Consider the following 27,266-nt stretch of genomic DNA (forward strand, 5'->3'; position numbering starts at 1 on the left):
TGTTGAAAATAGGTTAACTGTAAGTGTTCAACATGTTTGTGTCCGTTTTTTATTGCATGTTACGTATGCTGTCTTACCGATCCCCACCCGCCACTTTCATGCCCCCATCCTATCCCAGTCCTTTTTGAACCCCACTGTATCACCCTCTCCCTCTCTCTCTCCCTCTCTCTCTCTCTCTCTCTCTCTCTCTCTGTGCGTTGATGTCTGTGCGCGGGCGTTCTCTCTCTCTCTCTCTCTCCTTTACCTTTACCTTTTATTTTGAAAAATAACGAAGTAAACATTCAATTTCATTGTAATTTTATGCATCGTAAAATGATTTATTTTTACAAATAATAATGGAATGGTTAACATAATATTCATATTCACAACTGCAGATAAAACGCTTTCTGATGAGAGTTGTTGTACAATGACGTTATATACATACTCATTTTAGATGGCTAGTACAATTGTATATTTAACTTTAAAGGTGTGTAGCATTGAGAAGTATGACTGGGGTGGTGTGTATGATCATTACACAGCGAAATGCCACAGCATGCAGGTATGGTATCCAAAGTAATTTGTAAAAGATCTACGTATGTAAAAAAAGTCAAAATGTAGATAATTAAATTAGGCTTATTTTTATGTTTATCACAAAACAGTACACCCATACATTTACTGTGGTAACCAGCCAGTCGCGAAAATGTCTGCTCTGTTTCTGTATTCAGTATTATGAGCATACTTTATCGAAGAAAGTAAATAGCTCTGTAAAGTATATTTTATATTTAAAAGTGTATTCCCCACAAGAGGTCATTCAACCAGTATGTCTCATCAGCACGGACATCACGCTCAATGCCTGTGTGTCAAAACTGCTGCAGCTCCGACCTTTGCAATACCAAATGCAACATGACGTCACAGGGAGTTGCTATTGTTGGTACGTCCATTTTACCTATTACATACAACTACTTTTAGGGATAACTGTAACACGTGATAACTGTAAGTGTGATTTGAGCTAACATCTTGTAGGACTTAATCTACACACTCATATAACCAGTATATGGTGATTCTTTTTTTTGTTTGAAGGAAAATTTCCTTTCTTATTCTGAAACTATTTTAAGTTCAGTATACACTAAAACTGCTTATTTGTTACTGTCCATGTAAGTAATCAGAAATAAATTTGTAACATAAGACAACACCAGCCCCCACCCCCACCACACTTCTTTCGTAAGTTAAAAAATGCAATGTATTTGTTGACCAAACGTTTTACGCAATAAAATGTTTCAGGGATAAAATGATACCTTTGAGACAGTTTTGTAAAGAACTAAATGCAACTGAAACAAATGAAATATTATAAAAAATGACGATGAAAAATACCTTTAATAATTGTAATCTTCTCAACTGAATCACTTTGGAAACACATAAATCATTCAGTTGAGATTTACTCTATATATCTTCACATCAGCACAAAAAAAATAGCATGTGTATGTGTGTGTTCGGCTTTAACGTATTTTACAATAATATTTCAGTCATATAAACGACGGTGTCTACTTGTAGCAGTGAGCACAATGCCCAACTTTATAGTGCTGCCTCACTGGAATATCACGCCGTAGACACGTGGCATGATACCCTACTCAGTCACATAATACTGACCCCGGGCTAACCAGTCCTAGCACTATCCTCTTAATGCTGAACGCCAAGCGAGGAAGCTACTAGTACCACTTTTTACGTATTTGGTATGACGCGGCCGAGGATCGAACCCATGACCTCCCGCACTGGAAGCGGGGGCTCTACCACCAGGCTACCGAGCGTAAACTGCATTTCTAAAAAAACACTTTATTATCCAAGGAAAAGGTAGTACACAGTTCCAAAGCTGATATTGTAAATAAAAGATGTTTTCATTATTTGAGAAAATAGATATTGACTATTGATACTTTTACATTTTCTTATTACAGGCTGAATGTAGCATCTGGCTCCTGAACAGTCGTTTTTTGTTTTGTTGTTGTTGTTTTTTTTTTTTGGTGATGGTTAAACAATAAATTCCAGTACAACTAAACGTGTTTTTTGTTTTTTTACATTCCCTCTTAGTGGTATATATTCGGCTTTACCATGTGCGTCGGGTTTTGCTGATACATTGTATTCCAAAACGATGCAGCTGGTTAATAATCAACATTCATGAATAATATTTTAATCATTCTGAGCCTACAATTCACCTTTTACTGAAAATGAAACAGCTACAGCTGTCATATTTATGAGGTTTTAATCATTTGAAATATCAACACAATATTACTATGCGCCAAAGGACCTTCTTGCGGATTCTATTTGTCGGGTGCAGTTATGGAAACAATAGCTCTATAGTATCCCAATCTGATTAAAAAAAACAACAGTAAAATTTATAGTCTACTCTAATAGATGAGCCTTTCAATGAGTTAGTTGTAGATCAAATCAACACCACAGTTCTTCCTATATTATTTTACTTCTCATTTATGGGGCTTATTAAACGTAAAAACACATCTGCTTCTTAAACGTATAAGCTGTCTTTTACCGGGTGAAAGTCAAATGTACTACATGTATTTCTTAAGTCGGTATGCCTTATCTCTTTCGGGTGCTAATCGTTAACCAAAGTGGTCAATTTAGGGAAAGTGAGGAATGTCAATAGATGCAAAATATACTTAACGATTCATTGTTGTAAAAACTCTGTGAGCTAATGTTTTAACCTTAATGTTTTGAATTGAAGTATAGCTGGATTAAAGAGATATCTTAATTTTGTTTTATTATATTAGTGTTATAATATTCTCTGCTATCATTACAATAATTACAGTTCAAAAATTATATCTTAGACCTTTTTAATATTTAATATCCGCACTTGAGATTATTAAAACCAGGACAGTAGATTTTGCATGTTTATGTAGTTTTGATTCATAATTTGAAATTCGTCCTAAATAGACTTTGTATGTTTGCGAATTCGTGACTTGTATGTTTGCTGTGTTTATATACATAATCTAGTTTAGTCGCAACTTACGCAAATTAGTCGTGAACTTTTTTTAAATCATAAAGTGAACCGTCGTGAACAGTACCAAAGTTATAATCAAATCACCGCCTATAGTTAAACCTTCGTGACCACAACAAATCTAAAATTCTAAAATATGACTAGCAATCATGCTTAATACATCACAATGATATCATGTCGACATATCACGTGGAACTGGTATTTAGCGCAACGTATGCATCTAGAAATAGCCGTTTAAATCAATAGCATTCTTAAGATGCAATTCCATATGGTACAACTGTCTTGTCTATTTTACACACATACTGAGTTGGCTGTATGTTTTAAAGTATAATTCGCGATCATTTTCACCCAAATTGAACTCTTCTGCATAACGTATTACCACTTCCGGTCCGGGGGTGAATAAACAAAGGAGCATGGAGACCTCCCGTTTGGCCCCTAAAAAGGCATAAAAACAGTTTCCCATATTTGATTAATTTTCAAAAAAAGACTATTAGATTCAAAAATAACATGCAATATCGTGTTTGAACACATTATATGCGCCCTCGTAAAAATTTAGTTCAAGTAAAAACCTCCCTTTATGTGTAAAATGTTTTTAAACACGGTTTGCTATGAATTATTTTTTAATTTTAAAGTACGTTAAAAGGTTTTTGTTCCTCAGTTTACCTAATAGAGATTAAGTGTGATTACCCTGAGGGTTTTTAATAAAACTGAAAAGTCGAATGAAGAATTGGTTTTAAAAATCAAATTTATTTTTTTCTCGTTTTAAATTCAACGATCAAGTTTTTCCCCTTCCAGTTTTCTCAAGAAAACAGTAAAATGTTGTCTGAAATGATATAATATATGGGGAGAAAAGCAATTTCCATTCCCTTAAAATTTGAGTACGAAAGCCCAAAAGGTTGAAAATTTTAATTTTTTAAAACATAAAATGAGCGTCCAAATAAAATGGATTGAAAACATTCCTTCTACTAAAAAAACCAAGACCCAAAAAATTTGAAAAATTTGAGGTAAAATTATAAAAAAGAAGGATATCCAAAACACGAAAATTTTATTTCAAACTAAAAATTTTGAAAGCCCAATAAAACAGTAATTTTGAGCTTTTAATATTTGCGCTTATAATGTTGGAACGAGATTCTGTTAAGGTATAGTTAAGTAGGTTTAAATTGGGGATTGTTTTTTTAAAAACAATGAAAAAAACAGGCAAATGTTTTTTTTCAGGGTTTCCCCAGGATATATTTTAAATAGTTTTTAAATTGCCCTATTTAAAATTAATAAAATTTTTACTTTTTATGAAAAAAGTCTGTGAAAATAAAATTTAAAAAGATATTTTTTTTTTTGAAAATTTAAAAAAAGTGTTTTTAGATAAATGGAGAGTTTTTTTACAGACGTTCTTTTTTGAGAAAATAAATAAAAAAGGAAATTTTTGATGGAAAATGTGTCGAATTTTTCCAGCACGTTGCAATTGAGCAGTTAACATTATATGACAAGGGATTAATTTTAAACTTTGTTTACTAAAATATGGGCTTTTTAAGGGGGATAGGGTTTTGGGCTTTTTTAAATTTTTTATAAAGATATTTTTCTTACATGATAAGGGCTTTTAAATTTTTTCATTTTATCATTTTATTATGGGGCAATTTTTTGTTTTTTTATTTCAACGTTTTCACAAGTTCTTAGATTCTTCTGGTTGTAGTTTTGAAACGGATTTCCCGTGGGAAAAATGTTCCCGAAGGTAAAGGGTTTTCTTTTTTCTTTTTTCTCCGTTTTTTTCATTAATCTATATCCAATTTTTCTTTAAATTTAATGTTCCCCAGAAATCCAATTTTATGGAACGGAACATAATTAGTCTATTGGTCATATTTTTAAGACTCAATTGTCAAAATTTTTCGCTGTTCGAGATTAATAAGAAATGAAAAATAAAATTTTTGTTTGTATAAGTTACTAAAATAACAAAAAAATAGATTTACTAAACCTTTTAAAGTTTTGATTTGTTATTCGACAATGTCAAATAGGCAATAAGGTATGTCTATAAAAAAAAATTGGCAGGCAAATTTTTCCCCAAATAAGAAAGAAAACTGTTCAAGCGACGATAAACAGGATTTTGATTTTTGTTATAGGGGATTGCATTTTTTAAAAAGCTTTTTGAATAAAAGACAATATAAACCGGATAATGAACAAAACAAAGATGTTTAAAAGCAAGCAGAAAAATTATGATAGAAAATTTTTTTTAGCCCTTGAATTTTTATGTACGGGGGAGAGTTTTTTAAAAAACTAATAGCTTCCCATCAGTTTTATGTAATATATGTAATATTGTAAAAAAACAATAAAATTATGTAAATAAAATATTTTTTAAACCAAACGCTTTAAAAGGTATTGACCCCCAAAAATGTAGGGAAAAAAACAAAACAGTTTTTTAGATATAAGTTTATTTTTCCGGTTTTTAAAACTTAGAAACGACAGTTTAAATAGTAGGGAAAACCCACAAAAGGGTTAGTTGCTTTATATTTTTCATTCAAATTGAAAAGGCGTTTGAAAAACAGGGTGCATTTTTACAGTAAAAACCTGTCTAAAAAGGGCCCACCTGTTCTTAAGACCAAATAATTTTTTCCCCATTTTTAACATTTACGGGAAATTTTTCGCCGGGGAAAATTACCCCCAAAATAAAGGCATTTTGGGTGCTTTTCAAAGGGGTGGTTTTAAAGACGGTTTTTGACGGTATACAGCTTTGCAAATTCCTCCGCGGGAGGCGGGAAACCCTTTTTATATTAAAACAATTAACACCATGAATAGAAATTTAAGAGTTATCATTCTTATGTTTCGGCAGATATTAATATAAATGTTCGTATTCTGAAACACAAAAAAGGAAGCTAAAAGTGAATTTGAAGGTTTTTGTTTAAATATAATTTTCTTTTTACTTTTTTCAGAGACTTCTGCTGATGTTTCTTATTTTTTGAGAGCTTCGTATGTACGGTCGCACCCGAAAAGGGAAAAATCAAAATTTAAAAAGATTTAATTTGAAAGACCCATTTTTTAAATTTTCATTTCCCTTTAATATTCACACAAAAAAGTAACAAATTTATGAGGGGAAAAATTTTTAAAAAATTTAAGCAGTATTTTTTTTTTTAAAACAATCATAGAAAGGGGAAAAAACTTAAAGGAAAAAGTAAAAATCACAAAATAGACGGACATATTAAAAAAAGCATTAAAATTTCTTTTTTATTCCCACACTCATTTTTTCCTTTTCAATTTTGTATCGTAATTACCCTGCTAGGGAAAGGGGGTCAGAGGGTTTAATTATTTTTTTAAAAATTTTTTAAATGTTGTTTTAATTTTTTTATTCAGGTACGTTTGGGAAGAATTTTTACATTGGAATTTTGAAAACGTTTTTAACTCCGATCCTCAGTTTTCTTTCTCATTGGGAAAAATTTACCTTGAACAGCAGCTATTTTATTCCCCACTTTTTGGGGTATTAATACTAACCCGAACCCCTTCAATCAAATTTCTAGAAATAAAGTAAAAGGCGACAAAATTTCGAAATTTAAAACACGCGGTTGAAAGGAAGGGTTTATACATGTGACAACGACGTCGTGTAACACTTGTTGAAATTTAAAATCCCCATACGGTACCTGGGAGGGGTTTCCCTTTGCATTTCCCGCTCCCAATTTTGGGTCGACTAGTTTTACTTTTAAAAGCGTCGTACACTTTTTTGATCATTTTGTTTAAAGGGCAATTTTTTTACCTTTTTGCCCAGAAAACCAATAGTTTGGAAAAAAATGTTAACAACTTTATTTATTCAGTCTCTATAAATATTTAGAACAATCTTTTTTTTTTTTTAAGACTTTTTGATGTTTTGAGGGGAGTTGCGAAACGAAACAAACCTTCCCCGTTTTTTTGGGGAAATTTTGAAGCTGCAAGGCCCCAAAAATAACATGTTCTATTGGGGAAAACTTTTTAATAGACCCAACTTCCCCCGTTTAAACTTTTCGCTCATGAAAAATTGCCCCCCAAAAAAACCCCCAAAATTCGGTTTTTTTTTCGAGTGTTGTTCCGTTAAAAATTGAAAAATTTTTAAAACCCGAAATTTAGAAAAGTAGAAAGAAATATTTTGTCGGAGGCTGGGGTTTTTCATGAACTAATCAGGGAAAAACGATCCCCGTAAGGTTTGGGCCAAAAAAACCAGTCCCAATTTTTGCGTTTGCAGTTTTATGGGTTACAATAATGATTATTTTGGGCACTTTTCATGTTTTTGTACCATAAATAAAAACAGTTTGAAATTTCCCTATAACTTTAGGGGGTTTTTTCACCCTCCGAAAATTTACTCTTTATTTAATTTTTATTTTCAAGGACAGGTTAAAAATTTTGGGAAATGAGAAATAAACCCGGCCATGTTTTTAAAAAAATTTTCCCCCAAAACCTTCGGGGTCTCACAGGGCGAATTTAAACCCCCATGCAATGATCCTTATGGCATTGGGGGTTTTCCCATCACAACAGTGAAAGGAAACCCTTTTTTGGGGGGTTTACAGTACGGTTTTTCTCGCGAAAGGGTTAGGAAATTTTGGTTTGGGCATAAAACACTTTCGGGAAGTCAGTTACGTAAATAAGAGTAGAAAATGGAAAGTAGTTTGAAAATTTTAAATTTACCCCGGGGAGTAGGGGAAAGGGGGGGGTTTAAAAATTTCAGGGATTAGTAAGAAAAAATTCATACAAAAATTTCTAGCATTAAAATAACCACGTTTTTTGGGGAAATAGTTTTAATTGGCATTTTTTGGGAGTAATTTGATATTTGGAAAGTCTATTTTTTTTGCATTTTAAAGGCTATTGGCCCGATTTTTGTAGTATTTGACTACATAAAAATTTTTAAAAGTCCATTTAAACCTTTTTTCATGACTTTTTAAAAAAATCAACTTTATAAAAACCCGTAAAGATTTTTTAAAAAGTCCCCTTTTTATTTTAATTTTGAAGTCCAATGCTTCCGAAGGTCTTTTCAATAGCCTAATATGCGCAAACTTACCCCCTTTTAAATTTAAATTTTGTTCCACTGCGGCGAAACAAATCATTCCCTGAACATTTTCAAATTTAGATTGCGGAATGCTAAATCCCCCCCGTAATGGGTAAATAAAAAATGTCAAATGAAATGGAATTTACATCCCTGTAAATTGCAATTTTCAGTTGTTTTTTATAGGGTTTGAACTGTTTGGATTTTAAGGGTTTGTATGGGCACCCCACCCTCCCCCCTGTGAAAATAAGTATGTAGGGAATTTAAAGGGAATTTTATAATCCCTGTAAGAGAAATTTTTCCAATTACGATGCGGAATGCACATCCCCCCCGAAAGGGTAAAGTGTCAACTGTTAATGGAAATAAAAAACCTGTAAAAGCGATTTTCCCGCTGAAATATCGGGTTTGAATTTGGATGAACTTTTTCCTTTTTCCCAGGCGACGGGTTAGGGAGCAGCCAGCCTCCCATTGTGAAATTGATAGGTTTTGTAGGAAAATTAAGTTTTTAATTTGCGGTTATTTTTAGGATTTTAAATAATAATTTTTAAGGTGAAAGATTTTTGATTTAAAAAAAAGTAATTTAAAATTTTTTCCAATATACAAAAACATAAATTTAAATTTTCATTCAAAAGTTTAAAAAAAGGCAGAAAGAAAAAACTTATTTTTCCCATTTTAAATTTTTTTGGGCCCGATTTTTAAAATTTTTTTGACGTGAAGCAAACCCCAATTTTTTTAAAGGCTGAAATTTACTTACAGTAATCGGTCAAAAAAAGGGAGACTTTTTTTGATTTAAAAAAAACCTTTCAACGCCTGTTTTTTTTTCATTTTTATTCTTTCTTGTTTTAATAAGGGCATTTAAATTTTTCAAAATTGTGGAAGTTTGCTGGATCCCGCAAATGGTAAGGTGGATTTTTCAAAGGGTACTTTGGTGGATCAAACTGTATATAGGGTGCATGTTGGATATGCCCCCTTTAAAGGAGAACAGACGGAAAATGTCAAAATACATGGGGGTTTGGGAAAGGGGTTTTCAGCCCCATCTGTCAGCCGTTAGGTAAGGGTTTTAAAAAGAAACACTGGGGGTCGGGACGGGTTTAAATGAACTGTTTGGGGGGGGTGCCCTAAATAAGGAAAAACTTTAAAAAAAGATCTTATGCGTATCTCCAGGCTGACCAATTTGCTAATTTAGCAAAAATCGAAAACCAAAATGTTCTAGAATTTACCGTTGAGTTCTTCGTGAGTTTAAAATTCCCCGTTATATTGTGATCTAAAAAATTTAAAAAAAAATTCCCCAAAAGTATAAAAATTTAAATTTTATTCAAAGGAAAAAAAATTATGTATTTGTTTTTAATTTTGTAGTTTTTAAAAAATAGCATCAAGCCCCCCTTCCCTTTTTATTTGGGAATTTTTTTCCCCGAACCGCCTTCCTTTTTTAAGGTGGGGACTTACCTTTTTTAGGCTGTAAAAATATGTCCCATCTGGATTATGGATAACCCTTAACAAACTGTTCAAACGGGCCGGATGGGTTTTAAAAAGGCCATATGGTTTATGGGGTTTTTTGTTTGGGAAAACATTGGGGTGTGCAAGGGGTTATTGGGTTTTTTCTTTTTCATGGCCTGGTACTTAAAAATCACAACTTCGTTGAAAAACCTTATTTCCCCCGGGCGGGGTTTGGGAAATTTTGGATATACTTTTTTCATTTTCCAAGTAGGGCACTTTTAAACTTAAGGGAGGAAAGTTTTTTTGAAACTTAAAGTAAAAAAATGTATCAAAAAATTCAACAAAAAGATATTAATAAAGTTTTTTATGTAATTTGTGGGGTTGTGTTTTCCCTAAAGAATTGAATTATATTTGGGAAAACAAAAAAACCCCTTTTTTATTATTCTTCCCGGGTAGAATAAGGTTTTTCAAAAACCCCGCAGTTCTCTCAAATTTTCCTTTTTTTCATTTCAATTTAAAATATTTTTATTACGGCAGGAATTTTATTGTTTATATGATCTTGTATGGGAAAAGGTTTTTTGTCTTCATGCAGTCACTTGACATGCAACCCTTTCATATGGTTTTAAAAAATTAAAGGGGGAAAACTTTCCCCCAAAATTTTGGGGTTTTTTTGTAGGGATGTTATGTGGAAAAGTATAAAAGCCAAAGGTGGTCAAATGAAAAAAAACCCCGTGGATGGTGGGGCTCTCCCCCGTAAATTTTTGGGGTTATCGTTTTTTAATTTTGGGCAAAATTTTAATTGGAAAAAATTAGAAGTACATTTTACAGAAACGCTGACACAAAAACCCGAAATTGTTCAAATTCAAAAACAAATAAATGGCATTTTATAGCGAAAAAAATTTTAAAAAAAATTCATTTTCGCTTTACAATTTTAAAAACACACATTTTTAAAAATTTTTTGGTATTTTTTTATTTTTAAAAAGACTACCTCATTGTTCATGAAAAAGCCTAAAAAAATGTGTTTTTATTTTGAAACTAAAAACCCGGTCAGACTGAAGGGTTTTTTAGGGAGGGAGATCGTTCCACCATTTGGGGCCGACGCCCGCCAAGATCTGTTGCAATTTTGTTCGCCCTTAGGGAGTTAAAGTTAGGTCATTTGGGCGAAGTCTGTTTCGTTGTCGGTTGGGACAAAAAATTTCCCCAGATATTTGGAGCTGTACCCTTGAGGGAAAAAGGGAAAATTTTACTAAGACTTTGAACATGACTCTGCCCTTTTTGGACGCCCGTTATTTTTTCAAAAAGTTCCCGGCAGTTGTTCATAGGGGGCCCTTCTTTTACTATCTAGCGGCATGATTCTGGAATCGCGTAGTTTATTGATTTTTTTAAGGTTTGGGAATTTTTGTAAAAAAATGTTTCAGAATCAATGTGAGAATTTAAAAAAAACCCGGAAATAAAGTTCAGTTTTAATTTTTTGGGGAGATGGGTTTCCCTTTTGCCCTAAGGTTTGTCAAGCACAGAGCTTCGGGCCCTTTTTTTTGAATTTTGATGGGCAAAGTTGAGTTTTATTTGGGCAAGGGTTTTTTCCCCGGCCCCGGGCCTGATTAAACCCCCAATTTACGGGCCCCTCCCCCCAAAATTTTCATGTTTTTGGGGTTTAATTTCGCTAAATTTTTGTCTGGTTTTCCCTACATAAATTTTTAGTTTTTTGAATGATTCATTTTCAGCTTAAGGGTTTTCTCCATTTAATGGTTTTTTTTTAGAAAACCCGTTTGAGTTTTTGAAAAACAGTTGTCCCCATTTTTTGGGAATTTTTCCCCCTTTAATTTTTAATGCAAACTTGTGGTCGTCGGTATCCATAGATTAAGCTGGAAATTTTTTGGACCCCTCGGTTTTAGAGCTGATATATACAGGGTAAAAATCACAGGTCCGGCACCCGAAAACCCGCAGGACACCAAAAACCCCAGTGGCCCCCGTTTAGGGCTTACGGACGACTAAAAATTTTATTGTTCTGTTTTGTGAGGGGGGAAAAAAAAAATCCTTTCCCAAAGGGGGTGTACGTTACCAAAATTTATCCTTTAAGGATTTGAAACATATCGGGAAACGTTTGGGATGAAAGCTGCACTCAAGTCGATCATGACCACGATTGTTTTTTGATTTTTTTCTATGGTTTTCCAAAAAAAACATTATACATTTTGCCCCTTGCTTTTTCAAACCCCCCGATTTTTTGTAGGGAATTTGGGGAAGTGGGAGGAAATTGGGTTTGCTTTTAATAGCTTTTTGATTTGGTTTAGTGCATTTTTTCAAGGAATTTTTTGGGGAGAAAGGGTTTAAAAATTTACAGGGCGAATTTGTTTTGCAGGGTTCCAAAGCCCCCAGAACCTTTTTCTTCAAAAAAAGTTTTTAAAAGTACTTTTTTCCTTTCCCCAGGGAAACCCCCACCAGATAGCAGTATCAATTTACAATTTTTTGTCACAAAGGAAAAAAAGTTGTGAAAAAAGGGTCATTTTAATTTTTTTTTTAGTTTGGGAGCACATAAGTAAAAAAAGTTGTAGGGTTTTTAGCAATCCCAAATTTTAAAAAATCGTTTGGGGAAAATGGTTTTACGCAATAAATGATTCAAAAATCACCCGGGGGGGATTTGAGTTTGGGAAAAATTAACCCTTTTTGGGGTTTTCAGTTGATATTTTTGTCAAGTTTATTTCTCGTTTTTATTTTTCCCGCAAAAATAGTATGTAGAAAGTCATTTGCTAAAGATACTGAATTTTGTGAATGGGAAAGGGGGTTGTCACGAAACCCTTTTCCCCGTAAATCGGATTTTTTTACGCGATTGCTTTTTGAGTTTCTTCTGCTTTTCCTTTCTTTTTCCCGGTAGTCTCATCTTGGCCTAGAAAAAAATTCAGCCCAATTTTATTTAAATTTTACACCACTTATTTTTTTCTTGAAAAAGGGAAATTTGTCAAATTTTTTAAAGATTTTTTTAAATTTATTTTGTTTTTACGTTTAGGTTTTCCCGAGTACCAAGGAATGTCGGCTTTCAGAGATTTTGTTTTTTCCTTTTGGGGGGGGTGTTTCTGAACAATGTTGACGTGTTTTTAGTGATTCAGCACAAAATCATTGACATTTGGGCGAGTTCACTTCCCGGGTTTTTTTGATTTAGAAAATTTTGGTAAAAGTTCCGGGAAAAGATTTCCCGTTTCGAGATTTTATTTCTTTTTGATCAAGGGGGGGACACCTGTTCAAGTTAGGGTAACCATTAAATTTTTCTCTTCTAAAATAAACCCTTTCTTTAACCTTTTAAATTAAAATCAAAATATACCACCCAAAATTCACCCTTTACTTTAACCCAAAAACCCCCAAAAAATCCCCCAACACCCAAATTAAAAAAATTTTTTTACATCCCAAAAATTATTTTTAAAACATTACCTAAAACCCAAAAACCAAATTAATATTTTTTAAATTTTTCCCCGGAAATCAGTGAATTTTCATAACCAAACCCCGGGGTTTTTGGGGGTCTCCGAATATTTCCCCTTATATTTTACCAAAGATGTAGAGGATGAAATGATTTACAAAATACTTCCCCTTAAAACCCTATCCCAAAAAGGGTGAAAGGTTTTGCTGGGCAATTTTTGGCCCCCCGTTGGGTGGCTCTGTATTTAAAAGGGGAAATCCTCCACCTTTTTCGGTCGGGGTTTGGGACACCATCAAAGCAGAAACCCTCCCGAGACAATTTCCCCTGCAAAAGTCCTCACCATCCCGGGTGTAGCCCCGGTTTTAGTTATCCCGAGGTCTATACCCCCTTAAAAGCGCTGGAGAAGGTTTAGCGACTTTCCCCGCACAGGGCCCTTTTGTTAAAGGTTTAAAATTCGTTTTTTCTTTTTTTTGACATTCGGTAAAAAAAGAATGTTTTTAGTTTTAAATTTGGGTCAAAATTTGGGAAAGTTTTCCCGATGGTTTTTTTCTTTGGCCTTTATAAAATAATTTACTAGTTTAATTTGGGTTGAAAAATTTTTCAAGTGAAAACAGCTTTAGATTTTTTCTCGGGGACCCCGCCGTTTACCTTTTGGAAATTTTAAAAGATTTACTTTTTCCCAAAATAAATAAGTTTCTTTTTCGGTATTGTATACCTCCCAGGACATTTTTAAATCCCGGAAATTTGGCTTTCTGTTTGTTTGCCCGTACACGGTTAGCCATGTTTTTTGTGAGATGTTGTTTTACCAAAAATGAATTAAAAATTTTTTGAAACGTTCCCCCAAATTTATCAAATTTAAGGGGTTTTTTTCAGTAAAGGGAAAATTTTTTTAAATGCATTTTTTGGTTTTCACAATTTCTTATTTTTTAAAAGGGAAAATGGGGAAAAAAAAGGTTTTTTAAAACTTAAAACAGTTTTAGTTTTGAAATTTTTAAAATAAAAAAATAATCTAGTAGTGATAAATGTTTAGCGTTTCCCAAGGGACAGGGGCAAAAGGGAATTATTTTCCCTTTTGGCAAAAAAATCCTTAACGAGTTTCTTTTTAAACATTTTGAAAGAATATTTTGGGCATGTGGCTGAAAAAATTTGAAACAAGTTACAGGATAAAATTTGATGGAAAAGTGGCCAAAACACCTTCTGTAAACATAGTTCTTACATTTGTTTCAAATCTGAATACATATGTATGTAGTAATTATATATGTTTGGGTCTATATACAGCAATGTGTCGGTTGGAAACAACAAAGAAGTAAAAGATCTGCCGAGTGTGTACACTGCTGTTCGTCGCAACTGTGTAATGCCAATGGGTGTGGAAGTCAGGGTAGGTAGAGTCTTGTCTTCATTAACTTTATTTCCGGCCTGCCTTGACGTCCGTATAACGATAGGATTTTTGCTTGGAAACAACGGAAAAGACCGAAGCTTTATAGTGCTATATGCCATGGAGGACCTTTTCACTTACTTTGCTGTGGTGTGTTTATAGCAAATTTAAAGTCAAGAACCTAGATATAAATCGCAATTTGACTTAAGAAACTTTTTATAAATAAAAGATGTTTGCTTTCGACTTTATGTTTCGGCATGGAGTACAATTACAAGCCATTCCAATTTAATGCCACTTATTAATTATATGTATCTAAAGGCACATGCGTAACAGTGCATGGAAGATACAAGATTGGGTTAGCGTGTTATAGGAATTTAAGATAGAGTTCGAATTTTAACCATTAAGCAATTTCGTGGATAAATGATAGACAATATTAGTTTTCATGACTTGTTGAAACAAATAGACACAGAAATTATGGGAAACAATAAAATTCATTGAAACATAAATATATTTAGATTTGCATAAACGATTTCAATGAATTTTTGGTCAAAGTTGTACTCCTTCACCACACGAGAATAGGCAGTAGTGTACGTTTGCAATTCATTTCAGGGCTACCCTCTCCAGATTTACGCGGACCTCTGTGTTATGACTGTTCTTACGTTTCCAACATGGAGGAGTGTAAAACAGTGAAACTGTGTGCACAAGATGAGGTTAGACACATAGATGATTCGCACTGTTCGCATTAACTTAACTTAACTTTCTTCCTGTTTAATTTACATTTATTTTGTTGTATCATGCACATTAATTCATTTTTACTGTTATTTCTATCAGGGAACCTTACTCCTTCTTCCATTTTATGAACAACTTAGTGCTCTAACTTCAGACAAGTTGTCTATATGTTTTACTTTTCTGATATCTTGGGGATTTCTTGCATTAAGGTTTCTTATCTAATTTGTTGAAAATAGGTTAACTGTAAGTGTTCAACATGTTTGTGTCCGTTTTCTATTGCATGTTACGTATGCTGTCTTACCGATCCACACCCCCATCCCATCCCAGTCCTTTTGAACCCCACTGTATCTCTCTCTCTCTCTCTCTCTCTCTCTCTCTCTCTTTGTGCGTTGATGCCTGTGCGCGGGCGTTCTCGTTTGTACTGCTTTGGTTAAGCTGACCTTTACCTTTTATTTTGAAAAATAACGAAGTAAACATTCAATTTCATTGTAACTTTATGCATCGTAAAATGATTTATTTTTACAAATGATAATGGAATGGTTAACATAATATTCATATTCACAACTGCAGATAAAACGCTTTCTGATGAGAGTTGTTGTACAATGACGTTATATACATACTCATTTTAGATGGCTAGTACAATTGTATATTTAACTTTAAAGGTGTGTAGCATTGAGAAGTATGACTGGGGTGGTGTGTATGATCATTACACAGCGAAATGCCACAGCATGCAGGTATGGTATCCAAAGTAATTTGTAAAAGATCTACATATGTAAAAAAGTCAAAATGTAGATAATTAAATTAGGCTTATTTTTATAAGTTTATCACAAAACAGTACACCCATACATTTACTGTGGTAACCTGCCAGTCGCGAAAATGTCTGCTCTGTTCTGTATTCAGTATTATGAGCATACTTTATTGAAGAAAGTTAGTAGCTTCGTAAAGTATATTTTATATTTAAAAGTGTATTTCCCACAAGAGGTCATTCAACCAGTATGTCTCATCAGCACGGACATCACGCTCAACGCCCGTGTGTCAAAACTGCTGCAGCTCCGACCTTTGCAATACCAATTGCAACGTGACGTCACAGGGTGGCGCTGGAGTTGCTATTGTTGGTACGTCCATTTTATCTATTACATACAACTACTTTGAGGGATAACTGTAACACGTGATAACTGTAAGTGTGATTTGAGCTAACATCTTGTAGGACTTAATCTACACACTCATATAACCAGTATATGGTGATTCTTTTTTTTGTTTGAAGGAAAATTTCCTTTCTTATTCTGAAACTATTTTAAGTTCAGTATACACTAAAACTGCTTATTTGTTATTGTCCATGTACGCAATCAGAAATGAATTTGTAACATAAGACAACCTCCCCGCTTCTTTTGTAAGTTAAAAATGCATTTGTTCATCAAACGTTTTACGCATTAAATTGTTTGAAGGATAAAATGATACCTTATAGGCAATTTTGTAAACAACAAAATCCAACTGAAACAAACATACGAACAAATGAAATATCATAAAAAATGACAATGAAAGATACATTTAATTACTATAATCTTCTCAACTGAATCACTTTGGAAACACATAAATCATTCAGTTGAGATTTACTCTATATATCGTCACATCACCACAAAAAGTAGCATGTGTGTGTGTGTGTTCGGCTTTAACGTCTTTTTCAACAATATTTCAGTCATATAAACGACGGTGTCTTCTTGTAGCAGTGAGCACAATGCCCAACTTTATAGTGCTGCCTCACTGGAATATCACGCCGTAGACACGTGGCATGATATCCCACTCAGTCACATTATACTGACCCCTGGCTAACCAGTCCTAGCACTATCCTCTTAATGCTGAGCGACAAGCGAGGAAGCTACTAGTACCACTTTTTACGTCTTTGGTATGACGCGAGCGAGGATCGAACCCATGACCTCCAGCACTGGAAGAGGAGGGCTCTACCACTAGGCTACCGAGCGTAAACTGCATTTCTAAAAAAACACTTTATTGTCCAAGGAAAAAGTAGTACACAGTTCCAAAGCTGATATTGTAAATAAAAGATGTTTTCATTATTTGAGAAAATAGATATTGACTATTGATATTTTTACATTTTCTTATTACAGGCTGAATGTAGCATCTGGCTCCTGAACAGTCGTTGTTTTTTTTTTTTGGTAATGGTTAAACAATAAATTCCAGTACAACTAAACGTGTTTATTGTTTTCGTACATTCCCTCTTAGTGGTATATATTCGGCTTTACCATATGCGTCGGGTTTTGCCGATACATTGCATTCCAAAACGATGCATCTGGTTAATAATCAACATTCATGAATAATTTTTTAATCATTCTGAGCCTATAATTCACCTTTTACTGAAAAAGAATCAGCTACATGTCATATGTATGAGGTTTTAATCATTTAGATTATCAACACAATATTACTATGCGTCAAAAGACCTTCTTACGGATTTTATTTGTCCGATGCAGTTATGGAAACAATAGCTCCCTAGTATCCCGATTTTATTTTTTAAAAAGAAACAGCAAAATTTATAGTCTACTCTAATAGATGAGCCTTTCATGAGTTAGTTGTAGATCAAATCAACACCACTGTTCTTCCTATATTATTTTAGTTCTCATTTATGGGGCTTATTAAACGTAAAAAAACATCTGCTTATTAAACGTAAAAGCTGTCTTTTACCGGGTGGAAGTCAAATGCAATATTTCTTAAGTCGCTATGCCCTATCTCTTTCGGATTCTAATCGTTAAACAAAGTGGTCAATTTAGGGAAAGTGAGGAATGCCAACAGATGCAAAAGATACTTCACGATTCATTGCTGTAAAAACTCTGTGAGCTAATGTTTTAACCTTAATGTTTTGAAGTGAAGTATAGCTGGATTAAAGAGATATCTTAATTTTGTTTTATTTTATTAGTGTTATAATATTTTCTGCTATCATTACAATAATTACAGTTCAAAAATTATATCTTAGACCTTTTTAATATTACTAAAACCAGGACAGACAGTAGATTTTGCATGTTTATGTAGTTTTGATTCATAATTTGAAATTCATCCTAAATAGACTTTGTATGTTTGCGACTTCGTGACTTGTACGTTTGCTGTGTTTATATACATAATCTAGTTTAGTCGCAACATACGCAAATTAGTCACGAACTTTTTTAAAATCATAAAGCGAACCGTCGTGAACACTACCAAAGTTATAATCAAACCACCGCCTATAGTTAAACCTTCGTGACCACAACAAATCTAAAATTCTAATATGACTAGCAATCATGCTTAGTACATCATAACGATATCATGTCAACATCACGTCGAAGTGGTATTTAGCGCAATGCATGCATCTAGAAATAGCGCTTTAAACCAATAGCAATGCCACATGGCACAACTGTCTTGTCTGTTTTACAAACATACTGAGTTGTTTGTATGCTTTAAAGTATATTTCGCGATCATTTCCACCGAAATTGAACTCTTCCCGGAGTGTATAAACAAAGGAGCGTGACGATCAACCGTTTGGCGCCATGAATGAGCATAGAAACAGTTCTAACATATTTGATCTAATTTTTACAATAAAAGGCCTATAGGAATCGAAATAATCTACAGCAATATCGTGTTTGAACATTGTTATACTGCGCCCTCGTAAAATTATTACGTTCAACGTATAACGCCCATTGTATGTAAATAGTGTTAAAACACAGTTTGTTATGAATCATTTCTTAATTGAAGTACCGTTAAAAGTGTTTTCGTTTTCCCCAGTTATACCTACAATCAAGATGATTCCTGGTGATGACCTAACCCTGTACCGTTTTTAATAAAACTGAGAAATGTCATTAGACTAAGAAACCATAATGAAGAATTGGATTAAAATCGATTCTATTAACTTCCCCTTGTTTATTAAGATCAATGCTATACACAGTTATCTCCCTTCCACCGACTAACTCAAGAAACAAATCAATGATGTCTGTTTGTTTGTTTTTGGGTTTAACACCGTTTTGCAACAGTATTTCAGCCATGTAACGCGGACAGCTAACCTTACCAGTGTTCCTGGATTCTGTACTAGTACAAACCCGTTCTCCGCAAGTAACTGCCAGCTTCTCCTCATTAATCAAAGGTGGAGGACTAATGATTTCAAACACAATGTCGTTTATCAAATAGTCACGGAGAACACACGCCCCGCCGAGGATCGAACTCACGACCCCGCGATTCGTAAACTAACGCTCTTACCTACTGAGCTAAGCGGGCGGGCTTCAATGTTATCAGAAATAATATATATGAGTGATAGATGAACATAGTTCCATTATCTTTATAATTGAGAACGAAATGTCCCAAAAGGTTGTAAAATTTGAATGTTAAATATCTGAGAATACAATTCTCAAAAGAAAGATTTACCACAACATAATGTAACATACATGTATATTTGTAACTAAAGATTTGAAAGCCACAATATAAACAGTAATCATGAGCCTTTAATATTTTGCGCTGATAAGGTTTGAAAGAGGACTTCTGGTTAGAGGTCACTAGTCAAGTAGTTTTCAATCGTAGGCTTTAAACCATATAATTACAGGCAAAATGTCTTTTTCAGCGGATTTCCGTGGATCATAGGTTAAATACTATTTTATCGGCGTTAATTATAACATTTACTTACGAAATATTTTACTTACTGTGGAACAATGTATGGCCTTTATAAAATTAAAGGATGTTTTTTCTATAGTAAACTAAAAAAAAAGAGTTTATAAAATGAAAACGGACGAGTTTTCTTTAAGGTTTAGCAGTATATCACAAAACAGCAGATTTTTTTAGTAAATGAACAGCACCTTGACGCACAAATTATCTGTCCAATACATGCTTTACTGTTCTGTCCACAGTGTTGGATACTTAAAATATTCTTCATGAGTTGTCCCCCTTTAAATAAGAATGTCATTTGTAAAGAAATAAATGCAAACAACAGGCCCGTAGCTACACTGAGGCACAGGGAGGCCGGTGCCTCCCTGTTTTTCTGCAAAGATAATGAAAAAAAAAATGAGGCATCATCTTATAAAGCGTATCCGAGCTGAGGCACTATTATCTAATTTAATTTTATTTTGTTTCGACTATTTTCTCCCATTTGTTTTTAATATCACGAATAATTATTGCACTACATAGCATAGTTTTCGTATAAGATATTCGCCCATTAGTTTAACTTAACTCGGAGAGGACCGAAGCGTTACGATTAACATCACAACAACAATGGTTGACCATGCCACCGAATATTAATACTATATTCGAGCTCATTCTCTCACTGCCAGTCGGTTCATGCTCTTGCGAAAGAAGTTTGCTGACCTTTTGTATCAACGTATTTTTGCCCTTGTTAGGTTTAGCTGTAATAAAGGTTTATAAAATGGATGGATCAAACATTTGTACATTTGGCGAACAAAACCTGGAGCTGTCATTTTCCAACTTGTGTGTTAGGCCACACCAAATTGATTACTTGGTCAACGGATTTCCCTGCTCCATTTTTTTCCAGAATCAAAAACAAATATTTTTTTTTGAAAATCAGCTTCCGCTCGCTTCAGTTTTTGCAGACTGATTTCAAAATTTCAGGGCGGGCCTTTTTTCACTGTTAAGGGGCCTTTTTTCACTGTGAAGCAACAGGAATTCATAAAATTTGATACTTTTAATCATAAGTGTTCATTAAAACAGCAGATGAACATGTTTCAAGCTCTGTTTTGCACCAGTATGCAAAATTGACAGCCGATATGACAATTAGATTATGTAAATAAATATTGGAAAGGTCATTAGGAAGGTCATTATTTAAAACAGTGTCATCTTATAATACTTGGTGATAAGAACACAAGTTTTGCTGCGATCCTTAAAATTATACACATATACATATAAACAAGAACTGTGTAGCATTTAAATGATGAACAGGTGGTATAATTCAATTTGGATTACACATCCATTGTTACATCATTGTTCATTCTAAAATGTCCATCAAACTGATACATGCATTTGTTTCGAGTAAAGTAATCTGGCAACTTTAATACCTTTTGTACAGATGGGAAGAAGTTCTCTTACCCAGTCAATAGATCCTTGAGGGCATTTACCTTGCAACCAAAAATGGGTAAGTCTGTTTCTGCATTCTTTAAGGACACGTATAGTAAGGACTCCTAATAGGAGTAAATAGGATGTGCTACACAGAGCAGCCAAAGACGAGTTGATACATAGTGTTCCTCTCCTCATTCGCACAGGGTCATGTTCAGATTCATTTACTTTGTGTGCATAAGTAGTGAAAAAGAGGTCACTTTATGAGAGAATATCAGATTTTATCAGGTTTTATGAAAACCTTTAAACGTTTGTAACCTTTTTTATATTTGAGCCGTGCTATGAGAAAACCAACATAGTGGGTGTGCGACCAGCATCCGCGCAGTCTGGTCAGGATCCATGCTGTTCGCTAACAGTTTCTCCAATTCCAATAGCCTTTAAAAGCGAACAGCATGGAGCCTGACCAGACTGCGCGGATGCGCAGGCTGGTCTGGATCCATGCTGGTCGCAAACCCACTATGTTGGTTTTCTCATGGCACGGCTCATTTATTCTTTCCTGTGTAATACAGATTGTGGACATTTGGTAGAGCCCGCAAATGGTCAGGTGGACATTTCAAATGGTACTTTAGTCGGAAGTCAAGCTGTATATAGCTGCATGTCTGGATATGCTCTGCATGGAGAACAGACGAGAAAGTGCCTTGCAGATGGGTACTGGAATGGTTCGCAGCCGATCTGTCAACCGTCAGGTAATAGTATAAAGTGACGACACTTGGGGACGGAACAACTGAACAAGTATTTCTGTTAGACTTTGTGTTTAAACAATGAAATCTATAAACTCGTTCGCACATGCTGTATGTCCAGTATGGTCAGTTAGCTAATCCAAAGAGAATGTGGCACCATAGAATTTCAGGAATTGACTGTTGAGTTCTTCAGTGCGTTTATGTTTAACAGTGATTTACCCTAAAACATCACAAAGTTAAATACTTTCAATGAACAGATATGTATTCGATATAAAACAAAACAGCATCATACTAAATGATAATAATCTTTTTATGTTAATTGCGATACCATGTATTTTGGGAATACCATTTTTTCGATGTCTAAATAATCTTTTTTCCACGAACTGTCTTCCTTTTTCAAGGCGAAGGACTAACCTGTTTAGACTGTAAAGATATGTCCCATCTGTTTCTATGTGATACCGTAAGAGCATGTTCAGACGGGCAGGTATGTATTCTTTGCTGTCAATTAATTAATTGTAATTAACGCGTTTTCATATGTTATGTATGTATAAATTGAATGTATTGTAATATGTAAGGGTCATGCATGGTGTATAAAGTAGAAAGATATCGCAAATTAGAATGACCTTTTTAGAATATATGGACTTTACGGTGTGTTTCACTGTGAGGTATGCATTGCAGAGTGCAGCAGGGTGCAGTGGTTCACTTGAATTGGTACATACGTTATTCATGGGCATCTAAATTTATTTCAGAACGCAATTGTTATCTCGGTATATAATTTTGTTCATTCTTTAAGATGGCACTTGACCGCTTTTAAGAGAGTTTGTTTGCTTGTTTGTTTTGGGTTTAACGTCGTTTTTCAACAGTATTTCAGTCATGTAACGGCGGGCAGTTAACCTAACCGTGTTCCTGGATTCTGTACCAGTACAAACCTGTTCTCCGCAAGTAACTGCCAACTTCCCTACATGAATTATCAGAGGTGGAGGACTAATGATTTCAGACACAATGTCGTTTATCAAATAGTCACGGAGAACATACGCCCCGCCCGAGGATCGAACTCGCGACCCCGCGGTCCGTAGACCAACGCTCTTACCTACTGAGCTAAGCGGGCGGGCGCTTTTAAGAGAGAGTCGTATTTCTAAATTCAAAAAGTACAGTTTGTATTCAAGAATGCAACAAAGAGACATTCAATGGCGTATTTGGAGTATTTATTCAACAAAGAGACATTCAATGGCGTATTTGGAGTATTTATTCAAAAGAATAGTACAATAAGTACACAAGAACTCTTATATCTTTCTTTACAGGCAGAATATATTCAACGCAAGAGTTCTCCCGCTATACCTTTATCATCGGCAGTAATTTTATCTGTTTGTATTACCTTGTTATCTAAGCGGTTTGTATGTCTTCATGCAGAGTCATTTGAAACCATTCCTATGGTCTGAAAACAGTAACTGGACAAACTTGCATCTTATCATTTCTGCTTGTAGGTCTGTTATGTGGAAACGTACAAAACCAATGGTGGTCAAGTGAAATACAACAGTGGATGTGTAGACTCTCACGTATTTATGACTCTTATATCATTCTATTTGCTGACAAAATTTTAATTGGGAAGATTAGCTTATACATTTTACAGAAACGCTAAGGATGACATATACCAGAAATTAAAGTAGTTGTGAACATTACATTTACAATTACATTAATAAAAACAATTACATTACAATTAAAAAAAGTATTTGTAAAAAGTAAAGTAAAACATCAATAATATGCACTTTATTAGTATTTTACCATTTCTTAGTATAAGTTTTGAAAGTTGTTGATTCTTCAAAGTAAACCTAATAATGATAAATATATAGTGAGCGTTCCAATAGATATTGATAAAAAGGGATTCAGTTTCCTATGGCAATGTATCATTAACGAATTTCCTTATTATGCATTGTAAAAAAATCGACATGTGAGCTGAAATAGAGACAATGACAAGGCAAATTCTGATTTATTGTTGCGTTATCGAAGTTCTTACATTTGTATAAAATCTAGATATATGTGTATATAGTTATTATATATTTTTTTGGTCTGCGTATAGCAATGTGCCAGTTGGAAACAACAAAAAAGTAAACGATCCGCCGAGTGTGTACACTGCTGTACATCGCAACTGTGTAATGCTAATGGTTGTGGAAGTCAGGGTAGGTAGAGACTTGTCTTCGTTAACTATACTTCCGGTCCGTGACGACCTCGGTATAACGATAGGATTTTTGCTTGAAAACAACGGAAAAGATCGAAGTTTTCGATTGCCATGATGAACTGTTTTACCTTGCTGTGTATTAAGCAAATAAAAAGCAAAGAACCAGCAAATAAATCGCAATTTAACTTGACTTTTAGTAAATAAAAGTTGTTTGCTTTCAATGGTATGGCACGGTATAGTACTACACCATGTGTTTCGGCATGGATTACAGTCACGAGCAATTGAAAGTTAGATTGAAGTCAAAATCATTGTAAAAGAAAATCATCTAAATCATAAGAGGGTATAACTGCGTTAGCTTGTTATATGAAATTTAAGGTACAGTGGGAATTTCACCCATTAAACAATTTCGTGGGTAAACAATAGGCAATATTAGCTTTCATGATTTGTTGAAACAAATATTTGGACACAGAAATCGCTGGAAATAATACAATAAATCGTTTTTGCCAAGCCAAATATTCTTCTGTTTCAATGAATCTTTAGGCAAAGTTGTACTCCTTCACCAAACAAGAATAGACAGCACAATCATATAGAAATGTTTCCACAAGAAATCTGTAAGTATGCAATTATTTTCAGGCCTACCTCCTCAAGATTTACGCGGACCTCTGTGTTATGAATGTTCTTACGTTTCCAACATGGAGGAGTGTAAAACAGTGAAACTGTGTGCAAAAGATGAGGTTAGACACACAGATTATTCACAATGTTCGCATTAACTTAACTTTCTTTCTGTTTTATGTTAATATTTGTTGTAGAATGATAGTTATTTCATTTGTACTGTTATTTCTGTCAAGGAAATTTAGTCCTTCCATTTTATGAAAACTTAGTACTCTTACTTCTGACAAGTTTTCTATATGTTTTACTTAACATATTCCGATATTTTGTCAGTGGTACCGGAACATTTCTCAGCGAGGATTTCTTTCATTAAGAGTTCTGATCTAATTTGTTGAAAATAGGGTACGTGCCCAAAATGCGTTAAAACAACCAGAATCCTTTTAACAAATTACTGACCGTCCAAGGACGGTGCCTATATTGTTCGTGATTTACTATATGTAATGTATGTTGTCTTACTAATCCAAACCCGCCACTTTCATGCCTCCACCCTAGTCCCTTTTACTATGAGTGAGGTTAGATTCCCTTCATATATCAGTTTACCCGCCCGCTTAGCTCAGTAGGTAGAGCGTCGGTCTACGGATCGCGGGGTCGTGAGTTCGATCCTCGGGCGGGGCGTATGTTCTCCGTGACTATTTGATAAACGACACTGTGTCTGAAATCATTAGTCCTCCACCTCTGATTCATGTGGGGAAGTTGGCAGTTACTTGCAGAGAACAGGTTTGTACTGGTACAGGAACACTGGTTAGGTTAACTGCCCGCCGTTACATGACTGAAATACTGTTGAAAAACGGTGTTAAACCCAACACAAACAAACAAAATCATATATCAGTTTGAGCTTACAACTTGTGTTTGGCTAGTTGCTGTTCCTGTACGAAACCCCACTGTATCCTTTGTCTGTTCGTTTTATCTCTCTCGTGCTCATGCATGTACTGCTTTTAATTGAGAACCTTTTCTTTGGAACGTGGCATGTGCTATTGAATATTCATCCTTATTTTCCCCTAACCATCCCCACCCATATTTCTTTACCTCATCCCCTATTTTCACATATTTCATGGACATAAAATATACTTGTTGTTGAATATTTCATTTCAAACTATCCATCTGAAATATCTTTCTATTATACCTTCTGTTTGTAACTGGATGCGAAGTGTGGCTCGGGCTTTGCGCAGTGTTCTATCCTTCCAAGAAGCTTACCCTTATCTTTTATTTTGAAAGTAACGAAGTAACGCTCTATTTCATTGTAACTTTATATATCGTAAAATGATTTAGTTTTAAAATGAAAATGGAATGGATAACATAGTATACAGATTTACAGCCGCTAGTGAAACGCTTTCTGTTGAGGGTATATGGTATGCTCATTTTAAATGACTAGTATAATTGAATTGTATATTTCATTTTAAAGGTGTGTAGCATTGAGAAGTATGACTGGGGTGGTGTGTATGATCATTACACAGCGAAATGCCACAGCATGCAGGTATAGTATCCAAAGTAATTTGTAAGGGATCACAAAGATCTACATTTTTTTTAAATAAATATTTTATGTATGACAATCACATTAAGCTTCAGTTTATAATTTTAGCCCAAACGGTAGACCCGCACATTCAGTTATAGTAACCAGCCAGTCGCAAAAAGGTCTGTTCTGTTTCTGTATTCAGTATTATGAGCATACTTTATAAAAGAAAGTAAGTTTGACGAAAGTCATAAGTCAAAACCAAAGTAGAGTCTAAAATGCATCATCTCCACAAAGGTTTGTTTGCAAAAAATAAACTTCGTTAAACTTCTTTTATTTAACAGTGTATTTCCCACAAGAGGTCATTCAACCAGTATGTCTCATCAGCACGGACATCACGCTCAACGCCTGTGTGTCAAAACTGCTGCAGCTCTGACCTTTGCAATACCAAATGCAACATGACGTCGCAGGGTGGCACTGGAGTTGCTATTGTTGGTACGTCCATTTGATCATATTTACATGCACCTATTTTTTTTGAGCATCTTTATTAAATTCACCGTAACACAAAAGTGTGGCTTAAGCTAACATCTTGGAGGACTTCATTTATTGACAAATAGTCCCATAAAATGATTTTATTTCAAGGATTATTACCTTCCTTATTTTGAAACTTGTTTTGTTAAGTACCCACTAAAACTGCTTATTTATCATTGTACATGTTCGTAATAAGACATAAATTTGTAACATAACCCTTTTCCTCAAATTAGTAATCTTGCATTTGTGCATCAAACATTTAAGAGAATGAACTGTTTCAAGGGTAACACAATGTCCTAGACAAGATTTTTGAAGAAAAAGCTAATTGCAACTGAAGCAAACATATGAAGGTACTACTTTCAACAGATGAAATATTATAGGATGGTTATGAAGAATATAGATATAATTATTGTAATTCTCTTATTTGACTGATTTTTGAAACACATCAATCCTTTTTATCTTCACATTGGCGAAGTAAGTAGTGATCAAAGTAGTTTGTGCAATTTCAACGCTAGGCTGATTTTATGAATAAAAGACAGCGGCCGTGCTAGCATTAATTGAGAAAATAGATATTGATTATTGATAATATCAACATTTTCTTATTTCAGGCTGAATGCATCGGATTCCCGAACAGTCCTTGTTATTTAGGTGTTGGTCAAAAAAAAAGTTCAAGTACAAACTAAATGCGTTCATTGTTTTCTTTTGTTTGTTCTTAAAACTGTATTTGCCTTTGTAATAATAGTTATG

The 27,266-nt window shown here is 34.2% G+C and overlaps 2 protein-coding genes across 3 annotated transcripts in view; both read left to right on the forward strand.

Moving 5' to 3' along the window:
* LOC123536829 (uncharacterized) overlaps positions 1–17,094 on the forward strand; it is a 31,125-nt gene extending 14,031 nt beyond the window's left edge. For both annotated transcript variants that reach the window (XM_053528595.1, XM_053528594.1), the window contains 5 exons: positions 14,098–14,197; positions 14,804–14,904; positions 15,586–15,657; positions 15,888–16,038; positions 17,047–17,094. In XM_053528595.1, the coding sequence (XP_053384570.1) occupies positions 14,098–14,197; positions 14,804–14,904; positions 15,586–15,657; positions 15,888–16,038; positions 17,047–17,051 (429 nt within the window). In that variant the 3' untranslated portion in view covers positions 17,052–17,094. The remainder of the gene's footprint in view (positions 1–14,097; positions 14,198–14,803; positions 14,905–15,585; positions 15,658–15,887; positions 16,039–17,046) is intronic.
* Positions 17,095–20,642: 3,548 nt separating this feature from the next.
* Positions 20,643–27,132, forward strand: LOC128550182 (CUB and sushi domain-containing protein 3-like). Its single transcript, XM_053528652.1, has 9 exons — positions 20,643–21,032; positions 21,523–21,699; positions 22,095–22,177; positions 23,178–23,249; positions 23,771–23,870; positions 24,503–24,603; positions 25,941–26,012; positions 26,333–26,483; positions 27,128–27,132. Exons 1-9 carry the CDS (start codon positions 21,029–21,031, stop codon positions 27,130–27,132), a joined length of 765 nt encoding a protein of 254 aa, XP_053384627.1. The 5' UTR covers positions 20,643–21,028.
* Positions 27,133–27,266: the final 134 nt, after the last annotated feature.

Source organism: Mercenaria mercenaria, chromosome 17 (genome assembly GCF_021730395.1).
Source record: "Mercenaria mercenaria strain notata chromosome 17, MADL_Memer_1, whole genome shotgun sequence".
NCBI lineage: Eukaryota > Metazoa > Mollusca > Bivalvia > Venerida > Veneridae > Mercenaria > Mercenaria mercenaria.